Raw genomic sequence first — 17708 nt, forward strand, 5'->3', positions numbered from 1 at the left:
AAGCGTCGAGACACGCGCTTAGCAAGGGGGCGAAGTGGGAAAAGTAACGCCGTGTACGGAGTACCTGCACGGTCACCGAGGTACCTACCCTGCAAGGTACCTACCTAGATAGCTGTTAGTTGACGCGTCCATGCCCTCGTATATCATTTACGCGACATCCCGTGATTTGCACGTGATGTCCCACACTTACGAAAGAAGTCGGTGCATCCCGGGTCATTTGGCCCCACTCCCTCCGTCCATTCGGAGCTGGGTCACCGGATAGTAGCCGAATTATTGGGGCTAGGTTCAGCGCCGCCTCACCTCGATCTCATCAGTTTCGCATGATCTTGTCTTGTAATCTTTGGTGGTCAAAAAACTGTCTAGGCATCATCGGACTGAGCAAACTACTCGATCTCTTCTATTCTAGGCCGCTTGGTGTTGACGGATGGAAGTGACCGATCCTGGTCTATAGTCAAGCCAGCTAGCCTGCTGATGCCTGGTTCCATGACAGAAGGCTCTGGAGGAATAATAGACGAAAATTGCCAGGCCTCCAAGCTCTCGATGACGTCCCGAGCATGTTGTTGCACCAAGCCGTCGTTATCTGTAACGGCGACGTACTTGAGGGTCCTTGTGATATCCTCCCGACTCTGGTCTGTCAGTCCAAAGCCAAGCCTCCGACCTGATTGCTTCGCAGCATCAAGAGCGCGCACAAACCCCAACACAACCATGATAGCTGCACGACGAATGATACCCTTCTCAACTTCTCGTTCCAGTGCCAAAACGTTAATGCAGAGATCCACGGCGATCGAGACCAAGTCAGGGCCAATGCCGGATATGTTTGTTTCAAGGCCGGTAGAGAAAACGGAGAGGGCTGATGCTCGCATACGGACGTCCTCGCTGCCTCTCTTGCTTTCCCAGCCCTCGACAATCTGAGTCAAGATTTCGTTCTTGGCTTGCTCTTCTTCAGTCAGATCATCGCCAAGGTCAGGGACGTCTCCTCCCCAGGCGTCCTCTGCCTGTTTCTTTTTCATTTCCTGGAGGCGTTGTTCACGAGCCTGTTTGGCTTCTGTCTTTGGCCTGTATCCTCGTCTTCCGGCAATTGACAAAAGTGTTTCGGAAATACGCTTTGCGACATCGCCAGCAAAGGTTTCGCCGAGGCGCTCAATTACCTGAACCAAAGCCTCTCCGAATCGTAAGCGGACATCTGTGGTAGACTTCTCCTTCGCATCCAAGTAATTTTCAAGAAGTTCCAACGTGGTTGCCTTGGGATGTTTGCTGGCTAGCTGTGTGAAGAGCTTCACGACTCGAAGGTTGATGAAGTCTTCACTAGCTTGGAGCAGAGACGAAAGGAGAACAAGAGTAGCCTGCACATCTAAAACAGTGCTGTCAGAGGCCACTAGGCCAGATATGAGGTGGAGGCCTTCCGAGCGGATTGGGGGAGGATTGTCTGCTTGGGTAATGTATTCCAATGCAAGTTTATACGTCCTCCTGTCCTCAATTTGCCTTTCGGTGGGCACGAAGCCATCTTCTTCCGCAGGGTCGATCGCTTCGCGATATCGAAGTAAGAGCACAAGATTCTTCGCCGTGGGGGACACTTCTGAGCGTCCCGCTTTGCTAAGTATATCCAGTGAAGTTTCAAGATTTTGTAGAATCTCAGCTTTGAGATTCGACTTTTTGAAATTCGGAGCCGTGATGACTAGATTGAGCAAGCTCAACGCCACTGCGACAATATCATCAGGCTGTTCTTGGATGGCGCTGGGGTCCAGTATTTGACAGGCAAGCTCGTAGACTTGGGTGACGCGGCTGACTAGCTTGTCCGGAATCCGCTCCAGCATCTTCTGCAGGACTGTGATCTCCAAAAGCTGCGTGATCTCGTTACCAGGCGCGCTGTCTTCGGCCCGAAGAAATACCTCCCGGTTCTTGGCCGAGGTCGTCGACTGAAGCCACCGACCAAGGAGTTCCAGAAAAAAAGAGGATATCTCCTCCGGTATGCAACTAGCTGTCATAAGTCGTATGAGCGACTCGGAGCGACTCTGAATTTCGTTCCAGTCCAATTCCGGCAGCTGCGGGGCATGTCCGAGGGGGACGGCAGATATCTGAAGGCAACCGTCGGGAATTGTCTGGTACCGCCATCGGGGCGCGGTCGTCAATTCGCCTTCGTAAAGCAGGTTCTCGATAACCAAGTGCAGTTTAGAAACGGAGACGCTCAGTTTGAGAAAGGTGTGAAGCAGGGACCTTGCAGGCTTTGAGAATCGCTCTTCAGTTTTCTGATCCCCCTTGCTCTTGCAAGATATGGCCCACAACTGGGGGAGAACGGGGTCGAGAATTCTTTTGGTCTGCGCCGGGTATGGTGTGTAGTTGATCAACGAAGACATCCGCCGAAGGGTTACAAAGAGGTCATCTGCCGGAACCAGAACAGCCTTGTCACTCAGATCCACGACGTCGATTTCCTCTGTTTTTTCGAGAGCTGCAACGCCCACATACTTCCGAGAAGGATCCAGATTGCGTAACAGAGGCTCAATGAAGACATTCCAACCCGGGGATCCTAAGTTAAGGTCAGCAAGGAGACTGATGTGAGGGTAATGGTGTTGTTACCGGGCGCGCCAAATTGTTTCCTGCCTAGCACTCCAAACATGATGATCTGTGCCGCAGCTTTACTAAGCTCTGCGCCTTCATCTCCATCCAGCAGCGTAATCAGTTGGGGTGCAATCTTAGAGAACCAATCTTCAGGCGGGATAGTCGCAGGTGGCGAAGTGATGATTCGAGTGACCACAGCCATGGCCTCCTGAGTAATATTGGCACCCTTTTTCTGGGGTGTGGCGGCCTCGGATGCTTTCAGAGTGCTGCTTGGATGCACTGAGAATATGAACTCCATGGTTCCCCGAACGCCGTCAGGCCGAAGAGGAATCAGGGTCAAGATCTTCATCAGTTCTGGCCGCAGCCATGCCGGTGCAGCATTCGGCTTGATTAATGCATTCAATACAGGGAGCAAGTTCCAGGATCCATTCCTAGATCCTTTGTCAGAATGCTCCGCTTGCCATCTGGCTGAGTCGCATCGACATACCCATCTATGAGATGCTGGAACTCATTTCGGGCAGCTCCTCTCGAGGCACCGTCGGCCGTAGGATCAAACGCCCTTTTCCCGGCGTCGAGGACTTCCTCAGCTAGCTTTGATTGCCGATCTCTGCCAGGCGTATTCGTTTCCATTACGGCGATGGTGTGATGTCGATGCCGTGAATGTGAAGGTTCTCTTTCCGTCTTAATAATTCCAAATGATGAGCGAAGGTTCGCGTCAGTGCGCCGGACATGACAGTATTAGGCATGGTGTCTGGCACGGTGTCCGGCACGTTGACAGTCATCTTAGTCTGCACGTGTCTACGCGCTATGGGGCCCACAGTTGTCCTCCACGCGTCTCAACGCGTTGCTTCCCTGCTCTTTCCAGCGTGAGCTCAACCTTCTACTTCACCTTTCGACTCCCACATACACTCAACCCATCACCCTTGCTGAAAGTCAGGTCTTGGCCTGTCCTCAATCGCAAACACAAGGCTCGATATCCCGCATTTTCCAGTGGACATTTCGAGATACGACATCGAAGCCCAGCTGTGGATGCCCCGTCGCAACCGAAGGAAAGCTCTCTCGCCCATACCGGGTCCACCACGCACGACACCTCCCGTTCAGTTCTCCGACTCTCATTTTCCGCGAGGAATGTCTATTGTAGACCTCTCAACGAAGGCTGCGATTTCGCGATACGTCGCATCCGAGCCTGTATCAGGACCTCGTGCTTGCCGCGGTTGGAGCTATCGCGATCTATGGTTGTCTATACCAGACAATGCAGTCTAGTTGAGAGAATGGGTTTCGGAACTTAACCCTAAGCAGCCCTTTGGTTCAAGTTTTGCGTCTGCAGTCGTCGACCCTGCCTTTTAAACCCGCACGAACTGCCGGGGAAGCGATCGCCGCTGAAAAGTGGTAAGCCTCGCCGGGAGTCGTGGTAGGTGGACTGGCAGGGAACACATTCCAGTCACCGTCAGGTGCGCGAGAGGGGGTTGCTATGAGTCGTTTGGGTAAGAGCCTCTGGTCTGAGGCCGCTCGTCAGGACCTATCCGCTGGAACCAGTACTCTGGCCAAGAGTAGGTCGCTGGGAGAAGACAGCCGTCGTGGCCTGCAGGATCGCACTGGTAACGTTCTGCTTTTCGGGGTTCTTTGCCGTGCCCATGTATGAGGCTCGACTCTGCGTTGCTTGGTTTGGGGACAGAGCTCAGCGTCGGTCACACACAGTCAGTATCGCTGTTTCAACCCGCAATCTGCCTCGGTCTTGCCTCGCCGGCCGCACTACCGGTGTTGCGAGGATTCCTAGGTCTACAAACAGAAACTTGTCGATCTGACCACATCGTCCACGCTCTGCTCTCGGCTCTCTCCTTTCCGATACACGACCCCGAACTGACTCGGCAGACAAGAAATGCCAGTGTTGGATCCTGCAGCCAGCCAGCTATTTTCCGAGCCACACCACGGCAACTGCTACCGGTGTGACATGCCCGCATGTGATCTGGCCAGGCGCATCAGCCTCCAGTCGTGGGTTCTGTCCCACGACATTGGGGGACGCCAAATCCTCGTTGTTCTCCCTGCGGATCAACACTTGCCCAATGGTCTTCCGGAAACGGGACCAAGGGATGAGAGCGCGGTTTTTTGTGGATGTCTTTTGTCCGCGCGGAATGCCCTCCTTTTGCGATTTGTCGCTGGAGAGGAAACAAAAACTAGTCCAAGGAGGTCGTGCGAACCAAACAGAGCGAGCTTCTTGGTTGCTTCGGACTACACAGAACTAGGCTTCGATTCGCCGAACCTCGGATGGCGAGATAGATGACGGCTGTGCTGAGTGAGCAAAGGCGACTCTGCGGGTGGCTTCGTGTCGGAGGCGGTGGTCGGCTGAACAGGTTCAAGGCGATGCTGGGACCCATCTCGTGTTGGAGTCAAAGTTTTGTGCTTGTCCGGGATCGCGGTGGACCTGAACTGCCAGTCTCCCTCAACCGCTCGAAGTTTGCGCGCTTGTTGGATCAAAAGGACAGGCCATTGGAAGGTAGTCCTGGTTGTCGTCTCTCCAGAAATGGCGAGACGGCAACCCCCTGTGGCTGGGGATAAGTCAAACCCAGATCCCGAATACCTTTTGATATAGGTGCTAACTCTTGTCTAGAACCGCGGACAACAACTTGGTAGGCGTTTCGGGGCTGAAGGACAAGACCAACACACGAATCTCCGGAGCCTGGGCAAAGTCGCACGGGGCCCAAGTGCAAGAACGGCGACGAGAGCGACTGGTCTGGATCATGGCGCGGAAGATTAACCCAAGCATTCGTAACTGTGCTCACGGATAAACCTTGAAGCAGGCGCATTGCGCAAAGGAATCAAGCCGCCCAGAGCATTCCACTTGTCAACGTCGTCCAACTGTAATTATACTCTGTGCTGTGTACCTGCGTGTACATACTATGTTCTAAGACCTAGGTTAGACAGTCATGACCAATGTTATGCCGCACTGCAATCGTCGGAGATCTGGGGGAGGCAGGGGGTAGTAGCGTAGCGGCCCAGTGACCCCACTCTAGAGCTTGATTCGCTGGCCCACCCACTATTGATCTGAAACCCACTGTCGTAGCAATCCCAGTCCCAGCTCCCCCAGCCTCTTGACGTCATTCCCGATCCCAGGAACCGGACAAACAAGGCCATTCATAAATCAGCAGCGACGGCAACAGTAAGCAAACAGAGAAACAACGTTGGCGCTTGTCGTTTCACCCACTATTTCTCCTTACTCCATCTTTCTCCTACGACGCGCGCTCCGTCCAGTGCGGTGCTTGGGTCTATGCTGGTCGAACTCGGGTCGGTGTCTCCATTGTTGTAATTCTCACGTCGCGCTGTCAACGCACGAAATCGACACCTTCATCGTCTTGCCTCCCCTCGGGTAGTCCGACTTTGCTGAGGAGACAACGATTCACCATGGCCTTGCTTCGTGCCTCCCTGTTGCCGCTGGCATTTTTGCAGCTTGTTCTCGCTGCTCCGGCCGACCCTGCTCATCCCATGATCACGCCACCACCAACCCGCGTGAAGCGAGCTCCCGATGTCACCGATGACATTGGCAATTATGTCAATAGTGTCATCAAAGGTCTTGGAAGCGATGTATCCTCCTTCGTCATATCCGGTATCCCCCAGTACTTCCAGGGGTTTCCGACAGGCACTCAAGTACTCAGTTCTCTGGGAATCAACGATGGCGACCTTGCTGCACAGCCGACTCAGGCCTTGAACATCCCGTAAGTAATCATATGCTTTCGTCAGTTGCACAACGCGCGCTTACTGACATTGACTGCGCAGAGCTTATGGTAATTGGACCGACGAGGGCTGGAACGTCCGCGTTCATGGCAATATCTATAAGCAGCCCAACATTAGTCAGTCGAAGGTTGATGACCTGGCCAATGTTTTCCTCATTGGCGTCAATATTGCAGACTTGAACGCCACCGAACAAGCCCAGGCACGAAATGTGACCAGGTCCATCTTTGTCGTTCAACAGGGCGAGCAGAACGTCACCATGAACTTTGTCAACAATGTCTCGGTGCGGCCAGGTGCGAGCGGAGGTGCCGTCAATGCGCGTGGTGGTGCCCAAACAATCAACATGCCCTACCTGACTACAGACCAGGGCGACTTTGATGCGTTTGTCAAGCTGCGCAATACCACAGGGTCGAGCGGTGGACACTTACTTCCAGGCAACGCCACGGAGTCGATTCAAACGCTCAATATCTACACGAATGGTACCAATACAGGCAATGCGACTGCGTATCTAGTGCCTCCCCAGGGCATGACGATCTTGTCCGACATTGACGACATTTTGCGTGTTACCAAGATTTACGAACCCAAGGAAGGCCTCCTTAATTCCTTCGCCCGTCCTTTCACGCCTTGGATGAACATGCCCGAGATTTACGCCAATTGGTCCGCGTCCATCCCGGACTTTCACTTCCACTACTTAACCACGACTCCCGAGCAGGTGACTCGGAATTATATGGAGTTTATCTACAAGACTTACCCTCTGGGTAGTTTCGATACACGCCCGCTCAACTTTTCCGATGTTCAGGCGACCCTGTCCATCCGTCGGTTCCTGCTCGACAAGATTTTCCAGACCTTCCCTCAGCGAAAGTTTATCTTGGTAGCCGACACCACGAACTCGGATGTGATGAAGGCGTATCCTGCAATGTACAAAGACTACCCGGGCCAAGTCCAATGCATATTTCTGCGCAACACCAGTGCCACGGACTCTGGCAACAAGTTTCCCTACAATACGGCGGGATTCAAGGATATCCCTCAGAACAGCTACATGTTCTTTAGGGTGCCGGACGACCTGACTAATCTTGACATCGCCGGCGGACAGTGCTACAATGCCACCATTCCACAAAATGTTACATTCAAGACACAGGGATTGCCATTTGGCTTGGGCAACGCGGCTGGATCTCTTTCGCCTCCCACCACGTGGGCGGCAGCCGTCGGTTTGTTTGTAATGGGTTTGGCAGCTCTGGCGTAATACCGATAAGCTTGGCAGAGAAGTACAGAATGTATTTAGCATCTGTTTCAAGAAGTTACTAATTATGAGCTTGATTTTTCACGTCCGCTTCGCTTTCCCTACGTCGTATGCGACAGGTGGCTAGTCAGTCAGTCTGATTTATGCTGGGGAATGGGCTTTGGCAATGAACATGCTGGCCTAAGGTTGAGGTGTTGCCGAAGGGCATCGTTCCTTTGTTAATGGAGATAGGCATCAGGATAATGTAGACGGGACGATAGGGGAGCAGAGAGGATCCGCAAGCCATGATGTGGCTACTATCAAATACGACCTATCACGGCATAGAGGTATGTGGATAGCTTCCTGCAGCTTGACGCCCACCCAGTCATAGGCGGCATGCATCACAGCAACACGCCCCTCTCCCTCTCCCTCCCAGCCCCCTCCTGATCCGAGACCTCTGGACCATCTGACCTCCTCGACGCACAGCCGTATGGACGCGGAAATTCAACTTGAACCTTGTTCAGAACTCGATGCGTCGTTAGTGTGCTTATCCATGCGTGGAGGACTCATTTGTGAGGCACAGCGTGTTGGAAGGTTCAGCCAGATAGAGCGACGAGGGAGGGATGGTTGGCCTGCCTCGCTTGACGTTATGTCTGCTGTCATCCCGGCCAGAGTCATGCGGTACGCGTTTTCGGCCCGAGGGAATCTGGCCGAGAGGGCGGTAAGAGGAGATGCCTCCCCGTCGGACCGATGTCTACACTGGGCGCCACCCGTTGCGACAGCGACGTTGGACTGCAGCTGTGGGTAGCCGGATTAGTTACGAGTGGTAACCAATTCAACTACCTAAACGGAAGGGTCTGGGAGCCTCCTCTACCCCAGTCTGAGGTAAGACTGGACGGACGATGACCGATATCGGCTGGGTACTGTGCATAGTGGGCGGAAGCGTGTCGAGGTTGGATGCGACAGGATGCTATAGTCTGGAGATGCCATGTGGACCAATTAGACCAGCCCGAGATTTGATATATGAGGACGTCCATTATGAGGTTCAACCAGACAGGCCTTACTAGACGGGCCGTGATCAGTAGCCTCATCGCATCGCCTTGTGTACAGGTAATTTGGCTGTTGAGTGCGAGGGTACCCAGCCCTGATGTAGAGAGTGCGAGGCGTTTCGCGGTCGGGGGAATAGGCCGCTCGGTCTGTTTGCCATTGGTGTTGGCATTGTTGATTGCGACGTTATGCATCGACCGTCACCTCGTCACAACTCATATGCGGAGTTGCACATGACGCGGATGCCTGTCAATAACCCCCGAACTCTTTGGAGTGTTCCATACATGACTGTATCTCAGTAACCCTACTGGCCCTGATCACAATGACGAGTCGCTTCTGGCGTGAAATATGTGGCAGGTGTGGGCGAGTCTACTTTTTCGGGGTTCTGGGCAGCAGATTGATGGTCTAATCATTGCTTGGAGAACCATTTGGCGGCAATGACAAAGAGCAAACAAAAGCGTTGGAAGCCTGCAAGAATGCTACTGGGATCATGGCATGTTGTTGTTGTCATTGGATGTTCAGATATCCTTTTCGAAGTGTGTCTCTTGTCTGCTTCGGAACAGGCTCCGTCTCCTCGCAAGGCACGTCATAATCGGCTTATGCCACAGAACTTCCTGTGCCGTTCTAGGAACAAACCGTCCGGATCACGGTTAACACTAGTGTTGTGCTGCTGTGCCAGTGAGGGACCCTTACCTGCGCCATCTCTCTAGAGCAGGGTTATATCGCATAATCGGAAAAGCACCTGATGCTCACCCGTCCACTGAGCACGTCTTCAAACGAGAGAAAGACTGCTATCTATCATGCCTTGAACCAAAGTGAGACACACAGGACGAAGTAGCATACACACACACCATGCTGCAAGCTCGATGCAACACGCAGGATAGTCCGGACAAAGTCGAGGGAGCATACCTAGGCACACCAACTGTTCCTGATATGCAGCACGGAAAGAAGACTCCATTCTGAGGTGTCTCGAGGCCGGTTACACACGGCTGGGGTCGGGCGCCTTCTATTTGAGGAGATCCTTGTCTTCCTTTCAATCACATACCAAACAAACATCAGCACCGCTCAAGAACACCAACATGTCATCCCGATTTGACAGCCCTCCAAGTCACTCGACATCGGACGAGGCCGCTCTCGCCAGAACGCTCGTCTGAACCCCGGCATTGCTTCTTCACATAGTAGCTTTTCATTGGAGGCCCTTTCCTGTTACACACCCGACGACTTGCGGTCGTCTCTGCTGTGCACCACACAGCAAGCATGCGGCCTGTCACAAACATTGACCTGTTAGCCACACCCATGACGTAGCCTCGCCTATCCTGTAGGGTTCTGTCCTGGATGGAATGTGGCATATGGCAGCTCTGAGGAGGAAGAGGCACGGCTGATACGAACGCCAAACCGCCAAATATGGCTTACATCCTGTGGGAAAACCACCATCCCCTAATGAGCCTCAACAATCATTACTAATCGAGACCATCCATCGCTATACCGGTACCGACTTCTCGCCCGTAGATCCCTTGCTATACCTACCCGACCTGCCTACCTATCTTCCAGCCACGAGGCACTTGTGACCTTCCTGAACCCTCGCTGCAGATCTCTGACGAGCTAATTCAAGTCAATTTTGGATTGGGGGACCGGATGGTACAAACATGTCCGAACCAACGCTATCATCTCATAGGGCAACGTCAACGCTTGGATGGCTTTTTCGCTCACTCTGGTGTGACAACCTTTGTTATTTTCGAGGGGATGAGCCTTGAGCCTTGAGTCCTTTTGTCTGCTCTTCCAGCAGTTCGAGTCCCCGCTCGCAGGTGCCCGACAGGGGGTTAGCATCTCGCCTTCTTCGATTTGGCCCGATGCAATGCAAATGTCTGTTTTGTAAGTTGACATTTTCCCTTTCTTTTCTTTTTTCTACTTCTCTGTTCGCCCATTATATCAGTCGTATGCACGTCGCCGTCATCCTTCACACCCTCCCCTTCCGGCCCCGCTGACCGCGACTACCTATGCCCATCGCCGGCGTGTTGGACGACACCCCCTCCGATGACTGGACCGGGCTGGATCGCAAGTTGGAACCTCTGCCGTTTTGTGTTGAATCGAATTTTAGGTTCAGTTATTGATCCGATTGGCTGATCTCTCATCCCACGATCCTATAATACCGGTAGAGTGGCGATGACAACCGTAGCACCACGATGCTAACCCATGCCTGCCCCTGCAAGCAGCTCCCTGGTCTGGCGGTGGCGTGTCCTTCTGTGTCGGCGTTTCTTTCGGAATATGATCAGCATCTGATATCACTCTTGCGCTGTCAGTACTCATAGAATGTGTCGTCCGCGGGAACCCAGGTTAACGATGATTCGAAGTCGAGGAACGAGTGCGACTGGGTACGCTGTTTAGTTCGCCTTCAGCAACAGCATCTCGTGTCCAGCCGCGTCGTCATTCAAACACGGCGTCGTCATTCAAACGCGGACGGCTGCATCAGTTTTCTTCTGCCTGGGAGACACGAGAATCCAAGGGAGTCTCATTCCTATTTACCGATGAACACTTATGATGCAGCCAACTGACCAAACAGCCTTCTCGTGTCAAAACTTCCCATGAAGACGCACATAGACAACAGGTACTGACCCAAAACTTGCTATTAATCATTGTATTGCGTGGCACTCTTGACTGTCACCTCAGTCTCAGCGCATTCTGGAACCTAATAGCCGTCTACGTGGTCGTCTATGTCACACTCAATCTCGGCAGCTCTGTGATCTCTCTCGGCACTGTTCCTGATAGTCTTCCGCGGTTTTATACATCCATGGCCAAGCTTTATTTGTTATCGAGGTCTTGAGCTCTATCGGTTGTACTGCGTGTCTCGTTAACATCCATTGATGAGCCCGTCGACCATGACCTTACTTACCATAACACAGTCCTCGCACCGGGCACCGTGAACGTTGACCCAGCCAGGACAGTCAACGCCATGTTTGTATCTGTTGACGCAGGGGTACCGGTCCATATTGAAAACACTCGAAGGAGGATAAGAAGTCCGGTCGGCTTTGAGAATGAGTTGGGGGGTTTGTCTGGCTAATGTCTGTTTGCAGAGAAGTTGAAACACGGTCGACGAGTTGCAATGGGCCCTCTTTATACTTACGTTACGGACTGTGGCTGCTGACCGCTGGCTACGTCTGGCTGTGCTCTGCACGCTTGAAACCGACCGGCTCAATGTCCTCGCAGCGGGATTTCCTGCGAGATTGCATGGTAGCTTCTCACAATTTGCTGATTACGGAATACTCAGAGGGCGTGATGGCTTTCCGCAATGAACCTCCAAAGCTTCCCTTCGGGCGTGGTCCAGGGATCGTATGCAGCTAGAGGCTCATTTAGGATTGGCTCTATGGGTAAAAGTGGCTTGCATTTACAGGAACGAGCAAAATGAAAACTGATAGCAAAGTTGTAATCGTCCAAATCTTAGCCGGTTATCCCGGTGGAGAGTAATTCTATCCCCATTCGGCGCCTTGCTGGCCCCTCGACCTGCCAAGTGGACACGCCAAACTTGATCTCAAGTCGGTTAGGTCAGAAGCCTGCAGTATGCGCCAATCTCTGAAGACATCTGGAAGGCCGATCCTACTTTACGGCTTGCTGCAGGATGCTGTTTTGAGCTGCCCTCAAAAGCCGTGCAACACAAGACGCGTTCGAACCCCCATGAGGCTCAAAGGAGGCGCAGCGAGAAGCATAGCGGTCTGCAGGAGCCCTGGAAAGCGGGGAGTGACGGGTGAGAAGCCGGTTCATACTATGTATTGACACCTAAGCTTTGGTCAAGTGAAGCATCGACCAAGCCAACAGTCGATACCGCTTGCCTGAGCACACTCGGTGACAAAGCATGACCAGGAGCGGATCAGGCAAGGGAATCTCACCACATCTGGAACAACCGTCAGCCAGGTGAGATCTTGCTAGGTATATGACATATTGATGAAGCGGCACGATGGGTGGAGGGGTACCGGCGGCATATGCAGTGCTTTGGTGTACATCAAGGTATCTTCTCCATGGTATTCGAAATCCTGCACGCTGTTGCAGGCTCGCTGACCTCTCAGATTCTCTCAACTAATGCAGTGTTTTCCCGAAACGGCTGGCAGCTCGAGGATCCCTCGTGTTAGAACTACGCCAGTATGGTGTCTGCAAAAAGAAATGCAGTGTCGAGATGCTCGCCAACATGCATAGTTCGGGGAGGCAAGGTAGGCAGGGGCCTCTTCCCTTCGAATCGAACTGAGCAGCAGGCATGTTCGAATCAAAGGCTGTAGGAGTGGATTGTCCGGGACCCGTCTCATCTCCTACGGCTCTTGGCGCCTCTCAACTCCAGGTTTGAGATCTTCATTACCAGCCGATATCTTCCACTAACATCCAGAAGTGCAGCCGTTCTCGAGATTGCACAGGGATCCTTGGACTGACTGTGTCGATGAGACAGACGGCCGTATTGGTCTAGCTAGGGTCGCTTCGAACTGCCATTTAAGTACCACTCAGCCGGTAGACGAAGCAACTATGCACGCTTGCTTAGGCCAGCATGTACATGCATTTCCGTCCACACTCGACGCGGGTGGGCGTGGTCTTCGGGGAGTAACGACCGGTCTCCGAGATCCTGCCAAGTCCGAGGCAGTCGGCAATGTACGTTGTGGCCCTTGTGCTCAACTGCCGAAGGAAGCCATCGAGCCTGCCAGAGCCAAGTATCCATCTACCCGTTCCCAGTACGACCATTGATTGGGCTTGGACAACAAATGGCCGGCCTCAATCTTTCAAGACATGTCGGCGTACTTGTTCAGTGTCGAGTCATCATAATGGCCTCGAAGATCCTCCTCGACTCAGCCATGATATTGAGATCTCTTCCCCTTGGGCAACAAATCGTTGAGGCCTGACCGCAGCGATGTTTAAACGCCCGCCCTGCAGCACCTCGGGCTAGTGCAGTACAGTCCAAAAGCGGACCCGTATCTACACGAGTAAAAAGACACTGCGCCGTCACCCTGGATGGATAAAATCGCGGTCCAAGTGGACGGGTTCACACCGTACCCCAGCCAGTAGTTACTCAATCAGGGGGGCAACGGACAAAGGCTGCAGACGGGTTTACCCGCAGTTGTGTATCCGTACAAGCGTTTCGTGTACTTTAGGGTGGATGCCACATCCTGGCGATCTGCTGTGGCTCTCTCCAGACCGACGGGAGTTGCTTGGTGCTCCAGCTTGGAAGAAGATTGTGAGAGCTTCTATCTTGTCCGGATTGCGCTGACTATACCGCAGCGTATACCACACCCATGGCTCTCGACTTCATTTATCTGACATCTTGACAGGTGCAACACCAAGGCCATAAAACGGTTCTATACTTGAGACCATCATTGAACTACCGGGGCAACAACACAGAGCCGTCTTGGATGGACACTCGTAACGCATGCAGAAATCGAGCAAATCGCGTTTCCTTACCATGAATAATGGGCCCATCCATGCATGGCAGCGGAAGCAGGCCGTGGGTGGTATCCCACGGCTTCCAGGGTCCATCCGCCCTGGAGCCCACCTCCCAACAAGCAAGGTCCTCACCATGTTGATCTCTAGAAAGCCCCGCGATCTATTCTTTGGGACAAAGTCCGAGACTTTTGATTGGGAGACGGGGCCTAAGAGCGAATGAAGTGAGGGAGCAGGCTAGCCTTGACTAGAGGGACTAGTCTCTGTGATCGTGGCTCGTCTACCTTGACACTCTGGAGCTAGCACTCAGGCCTTCCCTCCCTGTCTCCTGCTCAAGAAGCTCTACGGCAAGGGAGTTTGGCTTCTTGCCGGCAGGCACCAGCGACGATCCGACAAGCACTCGCATTAGGTGAGTGTCATATCAAGACCATTTGCCGGCGCACACCTCGTCGTCCATATGGGTACACGTCCCTAGGGGCTTCCAGATCCTTCGACGCATTACTATCCTACTTCTTTGCCTGCCAATCGGCACCCCGAACGAATCCCTAGTGTAACGCAGCCAAACGGACGGCCTTATAGTCCTGATTCGCCAGGGTATCTCGAGTCAGGCCTGATACTGATTGGGTCGACCGAGGAGACGTTTGCCAGTGCGCCAACCGTTCCTCTTACGACGGGCCTCAAACGACGTGCAGCGGGTCCGACGTGGCTGACTGTGGGATTCGGGGCTAATACATGTCGGCTCTGACAGAAAAGGAAGACAGATCGTCGGGGGACCATCCCGCCTGGCAGGCTAGAAGCGGCCCCTTGGAAACTCTCAAGAAGCCTGGCCCGTCTAGGCAAAGCAAGGCCAAGAAAAGCAGGGCTGTCTTTGGGGTTGTATACGCCAGTCTCGTACGTCATCGCTTGCGGGCTCAATCAAGCGAATGCACACACAGCCCCCGCCGACAGCATGCCACTCCACGATCTGGTCGGGCGCGGTTCGCCAACGTCTCGAATCTCGATGCTCGAATTCGGGTGAATCATCACCAGTCTGTTGGTGCCGTGCCGTGCCGTGCCGTGCCGTGCCGTGCTGAGCTATGCTCTGCTATACCGTCTGTCGACGACGCTTGCAGAGCTATGCGTCGTGTCCGGCGAGCATTCGAGCGGACCCTGTCGGGACTCTCTCTACAAACGTCTCAAAGGGGTGGCACAGAGAGCAAGCGTGTTGTGTGGTCTAGTCCGAGGGCGGGGATTCGCCAGGTCGTCGACTGACATGCAAGTCACCGGCGTCCTGGGATTGTCACACAGGGGACGTCCAACCAATGACCGTTGATGAGGACGTTGGCCATTCCTATTTCTCTTCTAGTCCTTCCTTCGTGCAACGGGAACATCTGTGGACGTTCGACCAAAAAAGCTACCTACGCTACCGGTACTCACGCTCATTCGACTCTTTTTTTTTTTTTTTTTTTTTTTTTTAAAGCCCAAGCTTGAATCACACGACTCTTCATCGCCATCGCCAGATCCTCCTATGACAGCCACAGTGGGGAAGGGGGGAAGGGGAGACGTCGCAACAAAGTCTTTACGTGTGTGCAACGACGACGTACGTATCCCTGTGCTATACTCGTCCATCATTCCCCCCCTCCCCTGCTCGTCGCCGATGAGCTGATGCCGTGATGGTAGATTTCCGTCCGTTCCTACGTCACTCCGCTTCATTACAGGCAATGTTTCTTCTTCTTTTCTTTTTTTTTCGGCCATAGAATGTCTAGACCGATCCTTTTCTCTGTCCGTCTTTAACCGTATTCACCAGCCCCCTCATCTTGTATGGCCGCCAGGCTCAACAAGGCCAAGATCAGCGTCTCCAGTCTGCCAGGGACTTGCCCAAAGTCCTTTGCACCCTAATATAAGGGTCCAACGCTCAACAGGGGGAGGGGCGTGGAGAGGGGTGTGCCGCTTCATAGCAACCACCGAGATCTGTGTTGTCTCCCTTGCCCCCGTGCTCTCCCCCAACCCAGACCAGAATGACATAGCCCGCCGAATGGTGAGCCAATGGTTCAGGGCGTGGCGCAGCGTAACGATTCACAAGCCAAGAAGGGGTGATGTGACATGAAAAAAGTGAACCGCCTCCCCCTTTATGTATCGGTTTCCTCTCGACATGCACAGGTAGGTATCGCACGGCTTCCTTGGCAAAAGTTTCCTATCTTTGCGATCAGGGTTGCCGCCGACGGGGCCACGTCGTACAGCTGTACATCAGCCAGGGTCGACAGGGAGGCAGGCAGGCAGGCAGGCAGGCAGGCAGACGGACAGACGGACAGAGGGACCGCCTTGTATCCGTACCTAGGTGAGTGACTGAGATGATCTTGACTCGGCTCGGGCTCTCGGCCTGACACCTACCGGCCAATGCACTCCCCATCGAGTGCGTGCTGCACAGTACCTGCACCTGCATCGAATCGCCGATACTGCTAGCGGCCGGCGCGCCGCTGATACAACCGGCCGTCTCGTCTGCATGAGCGTTTACTACGTGGTGTGTCCACACTCCCCGCGGGCCCCGCGGGGAACGTTGATAGGCACGCCGCCCGCCACCGTTCGCCAACCAAGGCGTTGCTAGATGCTGACGTATAGCAGAAGGAAGGCAGCCTTCTCCGAGGCCGGACACTACCGCTGTATTGCGACCACGCGCACGGCACGTGGGGGGCTTTGGCTCCCAGAGGAACAAGGTGGGCCGGGTTCGGAAAACCTGCGGGCTCCTCTGCTGCCGGATAGCGCCGGATATCACGACGACCGTGGGTACGGTACCACACGCCGCCGCACCGCATCCGTGGGCGTCGTCTCGCCCGCAGGAGACCATGTCATTTCAGGCATTTCTAGGAAGAGAACACCCGCATCCAGGGCCTTGTCCGAGGGCTTCGGAGGGGGAGACAGACAGACAGACAGAACCCAAGATCCACCGTGTTGGAAGACTAGGCGGTGAGGGAGAGTCCGGCCTTCCTGCCGAGAACACCCCATGTCGTTGTTGAGCCATGGCCTTATGGGGCATTCTTGGATCCGGGAGCTCAGGTCCGAACGGCGCCCGTGCTTGAGGGGATCGGGCCAGAGGCAAAATCGAAAAAAAAAAAGCAACAAAAGAAAAGAAAAAGAAACGATAAGCCTTGTCTTGGAACCGGATGCCAGGTATTGTTACACTAGCCGCGTATGCTGCATGCACGACAAGACTTACTTGGCCCGTATGCCCGGCCATCATCAAGGTGGCCTTGACAAAAAAAAAAAAAAAAAAAAAAAAAAAAAAAAAAAAAAAAACCCCAACGCGAACAATGTTGTTGATAAAATTAAAAACCGGAACCGACCGCGGTTTCCCCGCCGATAGCCCCGGGTGTGTGGTAGTATGGCCGGATGCTACGTCGAGGCTTTTTTTTTTTTTTTTTTTTTTTTTTTTTTTTTACACCCGTGTTGTCAAAAGCCCATGGGAGTCCGAGGGACTTTGCGATAGAGTAGAGAGAGAGAGAGAGAGGGGGGGCGGAACAAGACTGGTGATTCATCATAATTTGCATCTGCGGCATGCATGTGTGTCCACGTCGAACGCGCATAGTGTGGTGGTTTTAGGAAGAGAGAGAGAGAGAGGGACAAGGGTAAGACGAGGCAGAAGGGGAAGACGGGAGGGGAGGGGGAAGGGGAAAAATAAAGAAGGAAAGGGGGGGGAAAAAATGTCCCATAAATGTGCCTCCATCGATGTTTTGGCAAATATTTTATTTTTTTATTTTGTCTCTCTCTCTTCTCT

General features: G+C 53.5%; 6 protein-coding genes across 6 annotated transcripts; 4 read left to right on the plus strand and 2 right to left on the minus strand.

Moving 5' to 3' along the window:
• Positions 1–238: 238 nt before the first annotated feature.
• LY79DRAFT_548116 (uncharacterized protein) lies at positions 239–3264 on the minus strand. The gene is made up of 3 exons (XM_060557380.1): positions 3044–3264; positions 2575–2987; positions 239–2524 (listed from the first exon to the last, which is right to left on the minus strand). Exons 1-3 carry the CDS (start codon positions 3184–3186, stop codon positions 384–386), a joined length of 2697 nt encoding a protein of 898 aa, XP_060416202.1. The 5' UTR covers positions 3187–3264; the 3' UTR covers positions 239–383.
• Positions 3265–4646: 1382 nt separating this feature from the next.
• On the plus strand, positions 4647–5546 carry LY79DRAFT_119232 (uncharacterized protein). The gene is made up of 2 exons (XM_060550768.1): positions 4647–5108; positions 5168–5546. The coding sequence occupies exons 1-2, from the start codon at positions 4834–4836 to the stop codon at positions 5340–5342; spliced, it is 450 nt and encodes a 149-aa protein (XP_060416203.1). The 5' UTR covers positions 4647–4833; the 3' UTR covers positions 5343–5546.
• A 290-nt stretch (positions 5547–5836) lies between these two features.
• On the plus strand, positions 5837–7758 carry LY79DRAFT_119297 (uncharacterized protein). Its single transcript, XM_060550769.1, has 2 exons — positions 5837–6266; positions 6328–7758. Exons 1-2 carry the CDS (start codon positions 5956–5958, stop codon positions 7523–7525), a joined length of 1509 nt encoding a protein of 502 aa, XP_060416204.1. The 5' UTR covers positions 5837–5955; the 3' UTR covers positions 7526–7758.
• Positions 7759–11438: 3680 nt separating this feature from the next.
• LY79DRAFT_548138 (uncharacterized protein) lies at positions 11439–12028 on the plus strand. The gene is made up of 2 exons (XM_060557381.1): positions 11439–11609; positions 11670–12028. The coding sequence occupies exons 1-2, from the start codon at positions 11606–11608 to the stop codon at positions 11885–11887; spliced, it is 222 nt and encodes a 73-aa protein (XP_060416205.1). The 5' UTR covers positions 11439–11605; the 3' UTR covers positions 11888–12028.
• A 2364-nt stretch (positions 12029–14392) lies between these two features.
• Positions 14393–15253, plus strand: LY79DRAFT_119401 (uncharacterized protein). The gene has a single exon (XM_060550771.1). It carries the CDS (start codon positions 14690–14692, stop codon positions 15206–15208), a length of 519 nt encoding a protein of 172 aa, XP_060416206.1. The 5' UTR covers positions 14393–14689; the 3' UTR covers positions 15209–15253.
• A 663-nt stretch (positions 15254–15916) lies between these two features.
• Positions 15917–16939, minus strand: LY79DRAFT_119406 (uncharacterized protein). Its single transcript, XM_060550772.1, has one exon. The coding sequence runs from the start codon at positions 16779–16781 to the stop codon at positions 16143–16145; it is 639 nt and encodes a 212-aa protein (XP_060416207.1). The 5' UTR covers positions 16782–16939; the 3' UTR covers positions 15917–16142.
• Between the last annotated feature and the right edge of the window lie 769 nt (positions 16940–17708).

This window comes from Colletotrichum navitas (genome assembly GCF_030913465.1).
Source record: "Colletotrichum navitas strain CBS 125086 chromosome Unknown LY79scaffold_17, whole genome shotgun sequence".
Classification (NCBI taxonomy): domain Eukaryota; kingdom Fungi; phylum Ascomycota; class Sordariomycetes; order Glomerellales; family Glomerellaceae; genus Colletotrichum; species Colletotrichum navitas.

Excerpts from the sequence above, each read along its gene's own strand:
- LY79DRAFT_548116 (XM_060557380.1), bottom strand. The coding sequence starts at position 3,186 with ATGGAAACGAATACGCCTGGCAGAGATCGGCAATCAAAGCTAGCTGAG. Across the intron at positions 2,988-3,043 it reads TTCCAGCATCTCATAGATGG|GAATGGATCCTGGAACTTGC; the intron begins GTATGTCGATGC and ends CAAAGGATCTAG. Across the intron at positions 2,525-2,574 it reads GAAACAATTTGGCGCGCCCG|GATCCCCGGGTTGGAATGTC; the intron begins GTAACAACACCA and ends ACCTTAACTTAG.
- LY79DRAFT_119232 (XM_060550768.1), top strand. The coding sequence starts at position 4,834 with ATGACGGCTGTGCTGAGTGAGCAAAGGCGACTCTGCGGGTGGCTTCGT. Across the intron at positions 5,109-5,167 it reads GCAACCCCCTGTGGCTGGGG|CGCGGACAACAACTTGGTAG; the intron begins ATAAGTCAAACC and ends CTTGTCTAGAAC.
- LY79DRAFT_119297 (XM_060550769.1), top strand. The coding sequence starts at position 5,956 with ATGGCCTTGCTTCGTGCCTCCCTGTTGCCGCTGGCATTTTTGCAGCTT. Across the intron at positions 6,267-6,327 it reads ACTCAGGCCTTGAACATCCC|AGCTTATGGTAATTGGACCG; the intron begins GTAAGTAATCAT and ends TTGACTGCGCAG.
- LY79DRAFT_119401 (XM_060550771.1), top strand. The coding sequence starts at position 14,690 with ATGTCGGCTCTGACAGAAAAGGAAGACAGATCGTCGGGGGACCATCCC.
- LY79DRAFT_119406 (XM_060550772.1), bottom strand. The coding sequence starts at position 16,781 with ATGGTCTCCTGCGGGCGAGACGACGCCCACGGATGCGGTGCGGCGGCG.